General features: G+C 35.6%; 1 protein-coding gene across 1 annotated transcript in view; it reads right to left on the bottom strand.

Moving 5' to 3' along the window:
- The window catches only part of HEATR1 (HEAT repeat containing 1), a 74,267-nt gene extending 62,310 nt beyond the window's left edge, over nt 1-11,957 (bottom strand). The window contains exons 1-9 of the mRNA XM_037821755.1: nt 11,854-11,957; nt 11,375-11,557; nt 10,577-10,793; nt 8,161-8,302; nt 6,638-6,739; nt 6,045-6,185; nt 4,690-4,901; nt 4,413-4,546; nt 18-123 (exon numbers count right to left, since the gene is read on the bottom strand). Of these exons, the coding sequence (XP_037677683.1) occupies nt 18-123; nt 4,413-4,546; nt 4,690-4,901; nt 6,045-6,185; nt 6,638-6,739; nt 8,161-8,302; nt 10,577-10,793; nt 11,375-11,519 (1,199 nt within the window). The 5' untranslated portion in view covers nt 11,520-11,557; nt 11,854-11,957. The remainder of the gene's footprint in view (nt 1-17; nt 124-4,412; nt 4,547-4,689; nt 4,902-6,044; nt 6,186-6,637; nt 6,740-8,160; nt 8,303-10,576; nt 10,794-11,374; nt 11,558-11,853) is intronic.
- Nucleotides 11,958-13,332: the final 1,375 nt, after the last annotated feature.

Here is a 13,332-nt window from a genome sequence, read left to right on the forward strand (position 1 = left end):
CAAAAGTAATAGCTTACCTAGCCAACAAATGGTCTAAGTTGTTCTTCAGTGATATATTTGTAATTATACCTTCTAAATGTCTCCTGTAGATTTCACCACCATCCATTCCTTCCGTTTCTTCTCCTTGGTAGGCAATAATTTAGAATTGAGTTGTGGGAAAACTTTCTGCATGTTTACAGTATTAAATTTATTAACAGCCAAAAGTCTTTCTATAAGAATAATTTTAAGTGACATCCACCTTTTAAAGTATATTCAAAAGCATATTCCAGGTCTAACAAGAAAGGAGTGTTAGGACGCTCCAAAGTGCTATTCCTCATAGAATCTTTAAAAAACTAGCAAAAACTGGGAGAGCCATCTTCCTCAAAATTCCAGAAAAGTTATAGTGTACAGTAACTGGGCAAGTGCTGAATCAAGATAACACAGCTTAAAAACAGTAGGAGATGCTCATGGTGGCCTTCCTGGCCCCTACCATGCACCCTCCCCAGCATGCTGTGGAGCCAGCCTGTGAGCCCATGTGCGTCCCTGGCCCTGTTCCAGAAGGAGCAGAATAACTACCATGCATATAATGGGGTGCCTGTATGCCAGTACCAATCTATCAGGGCAGCCTAAAAGACTGAACCAAGGTCTTGGGCTCATGCTCCCAAAATCTGCCCTTCAGGTGGAAAAGTTTGCTGACTGCACAAAAGCAATACAAGAAACAATTAAGTCAAAGTAGCCGGAGGCAAAGGACTACCTGCTTTAAGTCATAAAATAAAGCACTGTGAGGGGGAGAATGTCTATTCCATAAGGAATAGAGGGGACATTCAAATTCCTATAATAGGCATTCCTAAGACCACAAGCAGACACAAGCCCAGGAGAGGTTACAGGCTCCAAAAAGATGGAGAGCATCCTGAACTTAATGTTCATTTTGGCCAGATCTTGATAGGAAGACTAAATCTGAAGGAATGTATCAGTCAAGTCAGAGACAATTTTCAAAGACTGTGAAAGGTGTTTCTGCATTTGTTTTTGTCAGCTCCTGGCACTCAAGGAAATCTCTATTATATCACTAAGTAGATACAAACATAAGGAACAGATAACAAAGGGACTAAAGTTAACACTTGAATATACTAAAATATACAGTATGCCAATAAAAAATTACAAGATAAACAAACAGGAAATGATGGCCCATCCAAAGGAACAAGATAAAAATTCAGAAACCATCAATGAAGAAAACCAGACAATAGACATACGGGACAAACATTTGCAAAAATGATCTGCACACCAAGATATGCAGTATGGGAGTCCAAGAAAGAGAAGAAAGGGCCAGAAGGAATATTCAAAGAAATAATGACAGAAAACTTCTCAGATTTAACTAAAGACATAAATATGTACATTAAAGAAATCCACAAACCCCAAATAGGATAAATTCAAAGAGAATCACACCCAGGCACAAAGCAGTCAAATTGTCAAATGCCAAGGACAAGGAGAGAGTTCTGAAAGCTGCTTAGAAAAGGAACGTGTCATTTACAAGGGAGTCGCAATAAAACTAAGTGGTGATTTCTCATAAAAACCATGAAGGTAGGCAGAAACTGAAGGATGGGAAAAAATATACCATGCAATTAATAACCAAAAGAAAGCTGGGATACCTATACTAACATCAGATAAAATGGACTAACATCAGATAAAAGTCAAAAAACTTTATGAGGGACAAATAAAGTCACTATAAACTGATAAAGGGGTCAATTCAACAAGAAGTTGGAGGCCTCACACTTCCTTATTTTAAAACTTATTTCAAACTTATAAAATCAAAACAGCATGGTACTGGCACAAGAACAGATATATGGATCAATGGAATCAAATTCAAATTCCACTGGTCTGATTAATTTTTGCCAAGTTCATTTAAATGGGAAAGAATAGTCTCTTCAACAAATGGTGATGGGAAAACCAGATATCCATATGCAAAAGAATGAAGATGCATCCCTACCTCACTCCATTTCAAAAGTTAATTCAAAAATAGATCAAAGACCTAGATACAAGAACTCAAACTATAAAACTCCTATAAGAAAACATGGGGAAGTATCTTCAGGACCATGTGTTAGGCAATGATTCCTTAGACTGTAAACCAAAAGCACAAACAATAAAAGAAAAATTGATAAAGGGGATTTCATCAAAATTAAAAACTTGTGCGCAAAGGACTTCATCTTGAAAATAAGAGAACCTACAGAATGGGAGAAAATATTCGGAAGACACATGTGATAAGAATCTAATATCCAGAATATACAAAGAAATCCTACAACACAATAACAAAAAGAAAAAGTCAATTAAAAAACGGTCAAAAGACTTGAATAGATATTTCTCTAAAGATATACAAATGACCAAAAAGCACATGAAAAGATGCTCAACATCATTAGCCACCAGGGAGATAAAATGAAAATCACAGTGAGCTATCATGTCACAGCCATTAGAATGGCTATTTTCAAAAAAATGCAAAACAACAAGTATTAGAGAGGTTATGGAAAAATTGGTACACTTGTTCATTGTTGGAGGGAATGTAAAATGGTGCAGTTGTTGTGGAACACAGTTTGGTGGTTCCTCAGAATGTTAAGTATATAATTACCATATGACTGTTCACCCCACTTCCAGGTATATACCCAAAGAATTGAGATCAGGTACTTGAACAGGTATTTGCACGCTGATGTTCCTAGCAGCATTATTCACACTTACCAAAAGATGGAAGCAACCCCAAGTGTCCATCAACAGATGAATGGATAAACTAAATATGGTATATACATATAATGGGATATTATTCAGCCATGAGAAGGAATGAAGTTTTGATACATGGGACAATATACATGAACCTTGAAAACATCGTGTGAAATAAGCCAGATACAAATGTACTAACACATATGGTTTCACTGATATGAAATAATTAGAATAAACAAACTCATAGTCAGAAACATACAGGTTACCAGGGACTGAAGCAGGAGTAGGGAATGGGAAGTTAATGCTTACTTGGTACAAAATTTCTGTTTTGGGTGAAGGAAAAGTTTTGGTAATGGATAGTGATGATGGAAGCACAACATTGTGAATGTAATTAATAACACAAAATTAAATATTTGCATATGATATTAAAGGGGAAACCTTAGGTTGTTTATAAGTTAGTAGAATGAAATTTAAAAAAACAAAAAACAAAAAGCCATAGGACTATACAACACAAATACTGAACACTATTGTAAATGATGGACTATAATTAATAGTATAATTATAATAATATTCTTTCTTCAATTACAACAAAGGTACCACACTAATACAAAGTGTTAATAATGGGCAGGAGAGCTAATGGGAATGCTATTTTCTGCATGACTTTTCTGTAAACCTGTAACTTTTCTAATTAAAAAAAAAAAAGTGTATTCCACCTGTTTAATGGTTACTATTTTTCAAGGCATTTTTGTATGTAATACCCTCATTTATTCGTTATCTGAAACTCTCCAGATTTGTAAAACCAAGTAGTATCATAGCTATTTCACTAATAAAACAGATATCCAAAGAATATACAGATTTACCCAAGTAACATTACAAGGTAATGGTCAAGTTAGAAAATAAACCTAGATCTCAATAAAGTTTCCCTGAAAACAGGCTAACCTTCCATCTTAATACCAAGTGTGTGGATCTAATATTAGTGCCTGCCTTCACATTACTCGTCACCATTAGAACAGGAACACACTTTTATTTACGTGGTCATGTTTCTGAAACACATGTTTAAACCAAGATTTGGTTAAGCAAATCTATTTTCCAACAGACATATATATATTTTAGAGATGCCTTTCTTAGTGTTCCCCATTTAGTAGGACCAAGTGTTTCTTCCTTAAGTCCCTATTAAAGACTTTATTATTCATTTATTATTTATTATTTATTAAAGGGTAAAACAAGTAATGTAAATAATCACTTCCTAATTAATACTGTGGCTTTTTCTTTTAATTTGGGTTTTTTTTTTTTTTTCCCATGAGATTTTCTTGGTCTTATATTTTTAATGGCTCTAGGTAGAAAAACTTTTTTGGCAAATGGATGAGACAGTTACTGTAAATGAACCAGTAAAGTTCATTAAATAGCTAAATGGGAGAAAAGGCTTACTCAGTAATATATTTTAATTTTTTAAAGATAATTCTCTAGTCTTTTTTATGTAGAAACTGTTTAAAAACAGAGTTTTAAAGAATGGAAATGCAGTCTATCACTCAATTAACAAGAATATTCCTTCAATCAACATGCTCCTCACCCAAATTCTGCACTTAAGAAAAATGGACAAGTTTTACAAAAATAATTGGATAGCATAAATTTAAAGTACCTTCAAGATATTGTAAAAGGCATGGTTCCCATGTTAAGAGAATCATATCACAGAAACTAGGTTTCTAGACATAAAATGTAAAACCACATACCTGTGACATGATTAATGACGGAGACAACCAGATGGGGAAGCATGTAACGCAAAAGAGGACTGATGTCATATATTTCAGAAATTCCATGAAGTATTGTAATAAGATCAGGAACATTACATAAGTGAGGAAATGGCCTTCAAAGAAGCAAATACATATGATGTTAACTTTACAAGTTATACAATGAATGGCAATTTAAAAAAAAGCTTATCCCACCTGCCAAGAAAATTATTCAAAATAATTTCTTCTCTAATTATCATTATTCCTCAATTATACATACTTTTTCCCAAGGCTCTCTGGCTTCTGTCTCTGCAGGAGCACTATCAAGCAACCTAATCCATCCTTGATCAAAGAGGGAATTTTGGCCAATGTTTTGATGACCTGTGATGCCAATGAATTAACAACCGTATCTTCCATCACTACTTTCACAGAAAGCTGACATATAATCATGTAGGTTGCAGCTCTGTAATCTGGTAAAGATGATTTTAATCCCTAAATATTTTGTAAAACATAAGGAAAAATGATAAAATATATTATTTTATCCTACTTAAAAATGTTACTTTATTGTGACAAATTAAAAATGTCGTAAGCTACAGGTTAATACAATATAATGTACACTCTTCATAAATGAAATATCAAGATATTGACCCATGTTCCTGAATGCACATGGAGATGCAACGAGTCTCCTGGATTAGAGATGATCTCAGGTCTCCCAACTCAAAACATCTCCCATACACATCCTAACAGGAGTCAGCAAGCTCTTCTTTTATATGTAAATCCCTATTCTTGTAAGTAAGGATTCAGTCAGATCACTCACAGATCTAAAAAAGTGTCCAATCAAAGAAGACAATAATTTTGGGACACTTGGGATGCAAAAAGCAGTACCTCAATGGGAACTCTGGGAAGGAAACAGACAAAAAGGCACTTGGCAAGAAGAAATATTAAGAAGCAGAAGCCAATGCAAAAATAATGGTAAAAAGATTGCCAATGCCTTGAATAAATTTTCTAATCCTTTCTCTTAACAGTCAGGTAACATGACTGTTAAGATAGATCTGGGAAGACAGCGCAAGAGCATAGGCAATATTTATTCTTGAGGAGTTCTAATTAAGGTCCTATTCTGGTGATTTTTTTTTTTTTTAATTAGAGAAACTGTAGATTTACAGAATAATCATGCATAAAATACAGGATTCCCATATACCACCCCACCACCAACAGCTTGGTGTGAAACATTTATTACAATTGATGATAGAACATTTTTATATTTGTACTATTAAGTAAAGTCCATGATTTAACTTACGGTTCAATGTTTGTGTAGTGTAGTTCCACGGATTATCTTTTAAATTTCTGTGTTACCATGCATATATATATAACCTAACAGTTTCCCTTTAAATCACATTCAGATATATATTTCAGTACTTTTATAATTGCATTCACAATGTTGTGCTACCATCATCACCACTGATTGGTGACTTTTTTAAGACAAAAAAAGGAATTTTTTTACCTAAAAATTAAATCCCACCAACCATCTGAAATAAATTGTCAATTTTAGAACACTTATGTCTAATTGAAAATTTCAAAAGCAAGAAACTTCCTTTAAATACAAAATAATCTACTTTATAGATTAGCAGGACACACCTTTTGGATATATGGAAATAGCTTGGCAACTATATTGTCTGATATGTCCTCAGCAGTCACTAGAGCAGACACTATGGTAGAAGCATAAAAAGTCAATAGCACTCTCAACTGAGCTGAGCTCCCAGGATACTCAGCAAAAACCTGGAATAAGAAACACAAACAAAAGACATTTATGAGTGAAAGACCAACTAAATAAAAATACAAAAACATTTACAGCTCTCCTGAACTACGTCAGGTTTTGACATTTAATTTTACCATATGCAACACTGAATAAATACAGCAATTCAATGGTTCAATTAAATATGACAAGGATGAACTGCCTAAGAATCTTCCTGGCATTTTTAAGATTGTCCCTTAATTTGAACAGTTACTGTAAGCAGAATTCAGCAAAGAGAAAATAACTTATTTTTGTAGAAAACCATTTTTGAATATGAAAGACCGATGCTTATGCTCCAAAATCCCAGATCATTTAATAAAAGGTACTTCTTCAAAGCACCACTATTATTTGGGGGGGCCTTAATATATTTTCTTCCTTCAGGGCAGGCAATATTTTAAGGAATTAAATATTCATGAAACAATATTATATTACTCACCTTCACAGATTTTGTCACCAGACTACAAATGAAATCCATGAATCCAAGATCTTTATAGCAGTGGGTAATCAAAGTTCCTTTAGCTAATGGCACTCCAGATTTCTGTTATTGACATGAAGAACAATTAGGGATATTCATCAACTGATCATTAGTTTTAAAATATCTACCTTAGTAACAGCTTCATATAGTTACAGTTCACAAAGAAATACAAAATATACCCTCCATATAGTTGGCGTTGATGAGATTATCAAATAGAATTGTGCAAACTTTAAAAATTCAAAAGAAGGTCAGCAGTTAGGGCAGAGGTATACAATGGAAAATACCTAATGACTTATGTGTTGCATTCTAAAATATATTTATATAAATTTGGATTCTCAAGACCCTTAATAATTCTACTAGTTGGATATGGATTTTGAAGTCAGTGTGATATGATTTTGTCACTGCTTTACAATAATGCTAATACTGATGTGATTAGACTAGACACTCTGCCAATTTATACCTCTATTCCACCACCTAGCACTATAAGTGGCATGTATCAGGCACTCAATCAACAATGAACAAATTAAAAGAGAATCTGAGTTAATGTTAACAGGTGAGTGGAATTTGGACACCTGGAACCAACACACAACAAAGTCTATATGTAGACCAGGGAAGAAAACAACTTAACACTATCAGTAGCATCATAGGTAGGTCTTGTTGAACATTCTTAAAAGTGTTTTATATCCAAAGCCTTAAATTCTAAAGTTCTCCTAGTTAAAACTTTCCCAATTCTTCCACTGACCTTAACACCATCACCAAAAAGGTTAACTCTTTACAGTCTCACAGCCTATCAGCCTTCTACTGTCCCCATTTGCCCTCCTACCTAGCCTGGATCACTATGCTCAACATTTAGTAAAGTTCCTGCTAACAGTGTACATACATTTCCTCTACTATATGTTGCAGAATATAGTGATAATAGCAAATCAGCTGGTTTTACTATAAAATCGTGCTATCTGATCTTACCCAGGCCCTTGCTATTATGCAACCATCTTTTTATTGATCTGTACATTACTTTATAGTATCTTCTTCAATTTCCTCAAATCCTCCAACTTATCCTTATCCTTCTATTTTTGCAGGTGTTTTCTGCTGTTTTCACCTCCAGTTTTTTTTTAAGCTCTTCACTTCCAAAATACTAAACAACATGGTGTAGTGGAGAGAATAGGGTTTTGAATCAGATCTGGATTCAAATCTCAACTCTGCCACTTTATAGTTATGTGAAATCTGGCAAGTAACAATTCTCTGAGCTTGTCCTCATCTGTAAAAATGGAGGAATTTTGTGATAATGCAAGATAATATAATGTTAATTGCCTAAATCAGGTACTAAATAAAAGCTAGCCATTAATAATAATAGTTTCAACTGGAAGAAATGAAAGTGATGGAAGTAAACCCCCAGTAGCACTAGCAACTTTATTTTTTCCAAATTTTTCACATTCCTTAATCAAAATGTGTAAAGATTATAGATATGTGTCATTCAGCAATCATACCTTAACTGGCAATAACCAGAACCATTTATGCTTTGGATTATTAATTTTTAGAAGCTGTATAACGCGTACAAATATCCTTGTCTCATGGTATGGCAGAACACAAGCAATGAGGCTATCTTGATTATAAAGATGGATGTGGAACCTGGGAAAAAGCAAACAATTGTAATTAACACAAAACTTACAAGTTTTCTTACATGCCCAAATCTTAGGTCAATCACCTCCAACAACTCAGACATAAAAACAACTACTACATAACATTAGGCAAGATAAGCCTTCTATTTTGCATTAGAGTACAGTTCAACACGGTTCTACCGATTCTCATGCAGTAGTATTTTTCAATATTTAATGCCAAAATTTCCATCTCATTAACTTTCTCTCAACTTTTCTCACTTACTATCACATTAGCATAGGATCTTTGTGGTCAAACTAACAGAAAAGCAACTGCTCAAATAGCAGCAACATCCAGCTTCTCTCCATGCTCTGAAGTTCACCTTTCACAACTTCCTCAGTTTTTCTAACTACTGTACTTCCAAAATCAAAAGACTAATTTAAAAAAAACTCACAATAATTTTGGATGAAAACAATATATAAAAATATTTATCTAATTACTACCATAATTTGTCCATGAACTTCACAAAACTTTCTATCAGTGCCTCAATCCTAATAATGTAAGACAGGTTTATTACTTCTATCAGATATATTAAATCCTTCCAGCCTTCAACCTGGCAAATGTCTCCTTTTTCAAGATGCTTTTCCTAATTCTCTCAGCCAAGTGATCCCTACTATGTCTGTCTGAACTTTCCTATCCTTTATCTGTACCTTTCTTGTAATACTATACTGTTTTGCCTTTCATTCGTTTTATGTATGGCTTCTCTCTCCTAGATTATAATCATATGTCACACTTCCATAGCAACTCAGGACACACAGTAACTCATCAATGCATTGAGTGAATGAATACCAAAGAATATATAAAGCCAAATGGAAATACAAATTAGTGGGGACTTCATGTTTCTATGCCTACCTCCCTATCTACAGCTAGTAAGCAACTTAAGCACTGATGCTTTGTGCTGCCTTATATCCTGCTCAAATGTTTAGCACAGTGCACTGCACATAGTTTGTGCTTATTTAATAATTGTTGATACACATTTGATAAATAAGAGTCAGATACTGAGACTACAATGGAACCACTGAATCTATCCAACTAATGTCTTCCATTTGAATACTATCATTTTCTTATACTGTCACTCACCAAACACACAGAACTTCTTATTCCTCAAATTCATCATGTCTTTCACACTACAATGACATTACACATGCTGATTCTGCATGTAAAATGACTTTCATTAGCAATCCTTTAAGTTTTAGCTCAAATGTTCCTTTCTCCACAAAGCTGTCCTTAACTACTCCAGAGTTGGCAATCCCCAAATTTCACATAAACTTTATTACGGCATTTATTTCAAAAGGCAGCCTACTCTTTCTTGTATTTTCAGTGCCTAACATAAAATGTTACATGAATAAATAAATGAAAAATCAAATGCAAAAGGTACTCCTTACATTAATGATGTATTTGGGGGAAATTAAATGCTAGAAGACTTTTGGACATTCTTTTTTGTCTGCTGTGTCCAATGTTCTATAATTAGAAGGCCCAAGTTAAAATTATGTTTTCTCATTGATTTACTTGCTTCCTGAAGGGAAGTCACTTTACCCCCATGTCTCCAATTAACGATATAGAAATTGTGCTACTTTTAGAACAAATGCATTGGGAGAATAAATAAAAATGTGTATATCAGATGTCAATAAGTGAGAAAGTAAACTGAATAAAACTTACCAAAACAACTGTCAAAGTGGATGAAAGGTCAGACCTTGGAAACAAATTTTAATTGTATCCCAGCTCTGACACTTTTGAGTTGTATGACTTAAGCAAAATGGGGATAATACAAGTATCTCCCTATAGGAATTTTGGGAGGTTTGATGAGATAATGTATGCAAAGTGCTTACCACAGGGCCTTGTATATAAATGCTCAACACATGTTAGTTATTAATGTTTTTTCTTAAGTTACGGTTTTTAGAGGATACCATTATCTCCTTCCCAAACCACTGTTGTTACTTTGGGAAGAAAGAAGTATAATACTCATTGCCCCAAGTGTGCAGGAACAATCCATAATGGCAAAGGGACATGAAAGCCTTAGACTACTTACTCAAGCTCCTCAGTAATTCAAGATCTTAGTAATTCCAATTTCTACTATTAACAAAAATGAGTTTTAATAGTAGAAAAGCATGTTTACCTCACCCATTAAGCACTGTATTAATTGCTTCATATATATAATTTTTCAACTTTGAATTGATAAATGATCTCAACTACTTTTTTAAAAAAGTCAGAACAGTTCATAATTATTTTGGTAATCCCATTAGATACCTGTGTATTAACCATTCCAGACACTTCTGTGCTGGCTTAAGCAGGAAGTAAGGAGACAAGTGAATAAGGAATAATGAAATGTTTTCATCCAACTGTTTGTTCACTGCTTTGGTCTGAACACTGCGCTCCAAGGTTTTTGCCAGCTGGCTGAACAATGATGCTTCAAACTGTTCAAAAGACGGATCGATTCCAAGCAGTTCTTCCAGGCCAGTGCATCCTAGGAAAAGGCTATTTTATTTCATAATTCTTTGCAAGAAAACTATCCCATTCCTCTTAGTTTTACTTACCCTAAAAGTCTCTGAATTTTTTTTAGCATATATAATCTGTAATTGAGCTCCTATCTAACATAGATTTCTAGTTTTCAACTTATAGAACATGTCTTATCTCACCAACTATGAGAACGGAAAGCACTTCATGGCAGGGGTCGTTCTTTTTTTTCTTTTTAAAATTTATATTCCCTATAATAGCTACGTCAGTCCTCTGGGAAGACTCCTCCACTCCAGCCACTGTCTCCCACCCCTTAAGATGTAGAATCCTCTCTACAAATTAGGTGACCTGCCCCCCCAACATTGTATCTTCACCCATATACATTTATATATAGATAGATATCCATAGATAGATAGATAGATACCCATATACATTTCAAGCAGCACAGGGTTATTTGCTCAGTTAACACTAATTCTCTTTCCATTAACAACATGTCAACAAGTTAGAGAAGAGGGTGGGACAGGAGAGAAAAAATACAGCAACAACCAGAAAACAAACGCTTCAAAGAGTTTTTCTAAAAGAGTAGCTTACCAATGGCAAAGGCGGTGTCTCTGTCGATGGTGGCCGCTTCCTTGGGGTCAAACAATAAAGAGGCAACTTCATCTCTAGATAAGAGACTGGGGTCACTTTGAGGGAGGGCGAGACGTTGGAGCTGCTGGGCTAAGGACGTCATCATTCACCGCGGCAGGAGAAGCGGATTTCTAAAAACACAGCCTAAGAAACATAACCACTATCAGAAGGCGCCACGAACCTATAAGGTGACTTAACTGGAAAGCACCAAATGTCTCTCATATAAACATTTTTCTGCACTCTGCGCCGTCGCGGACACATAACTGGTTGTCCCAGAACTCTTGACCCCGAGATACAAACAAGACTGCCAACTGCGTTAACGACTCTACAGCCACTGGGGGCTGCACCCAGGCTTTCTTCAGCCCGGACCCGGTACGTACCCAGAAAACCCACAGACGCTTCAACCTCCATCTATATACCACCCCTATCCACAGCCTCACCAAACGACCCTGTGCTCCTCCTCTCCCAAAGCTCGGACTTCAAGTAGGTCTCGGAAACTAACAACTTTTCACAGCAGCTCCCACATGGCATCAAGGTACCCACCTCTTGCCCGGAAATCTAAAGCATGTTTTAAGGGAGCTTCCGGTTTCAAGCACTACGGCAAGAGAAGAGGTACAAACTTGTGGGAAACACGACAAGACGACTCCGCCTGTCTGAGGCGAATTCTCGTCGCTCTACCCCGCCCTCGAGTTCACCGTGCCCTTCTCCGCTCAGGTTCATCTGTCTGTGCCTGGTCTTGCGGTCTTCTAGGTGGGTCTTGTGTGAACTTGAAGGAGCTGTAGTCGGAAGCATTCGTTCAACATATATTCATCTTTTATTATGCATCGCGTAGTGGTTAAAAGTATGGGCTGTTTTAACTGGGTTCAAAACCCGACGCTAGCGCTTCTGGTCGTGTCAACTCCACTGACTTTTTTGGTTTCTGAACTTTTCACCTTTTCTGTAAAGTGGAAATAGGCTGAGCATTTACTCAGATGAGCTGCTCATCCTCAGTGCCAGACGAGGATAAATATTGGACATCACCACCCTGGTACTTGGGGGTTTCTTGTCGCTTCGCTTTGTTTGCATCCTGGAGGGCGTTTTTTTTCCTTTTAAACTAACTTTATTGAGAAATACTTTAAAAGCAATAAATTCACCCATTTTAGTTAAGCAGTTTGATAATATTAATAAATGAATATATAGGTGAGCTGTAACTCTCTCTAATCAAGACAGAGTTTCCATCACCCCATAAAGTTCCTTCAAGAGCCCCTTCTTGGTGAATACCCTACCTGACTCCTGGCCCCAGTCAACCACTGGCATTCTTCACATCACTATAGATAAGTATTGCTGAATAATATTCCAACGCATGGCAGTACTACAGTCTGTTTCCAAAGCAGTGTGATGTCTGCTACAATAGAGGTAAACTGTCCTTTCTCAGAAATTCTGTACAGAAAGAAGCAATGAGAGTGGATGTCCTACCTATCTTTTCTGTATGCATTCATTTCTCTCAAGAGATACAGTTCTCCAGTGCCAGAGTGTCAGTCTTTCTGTAATCCTCTTCCCTCCAGCGTGTTGGAAATGTAGTTACAAATTTGGGGGCTCCCTTTTTCTATAGTCCATGTAGACTCTTTCTTTTATAGAACAGTTTTTGTTGTTGTTTTGTTTTAATATTAAAACAAAAACAGAGATCTCTAATTTCTACAGATAGTTAATACTTTTCATTTTCATGTGGTGTTGATGGCCTTACACAGAATAAGATGATTTTTAAGTTCTGGGTTGTCTGTTTCACCCTTAAATTCACCTCTCTTAAAGGAATTTCTTTGTCCTTCCAGAGCATCACAGGGATTTTACCTTTACAAAAGCAATCATTGTTAGGTATTTAGTAAGAAATGAGAACCAAGTTTACTCACAAGGATTATTTGCTCTTTTGATTAAAAAAAAAA

This window comes from Choloepus didactylus, chromosome 2 (assembly GCF_015220235.1).
Source record: "Choloepus didactylus isolate mChoDid1 chromosome 2, mChoDid1.pri, whole genome shotgun sequence".
In the NCBI taxonomy this organism is placed as follows: domain Eukaryota; kingdom Metazoa; phylum Chordata; class Mammalia; order Pilosa; family Megalonychidae; genus Choloepus; species Choloepus didactylus.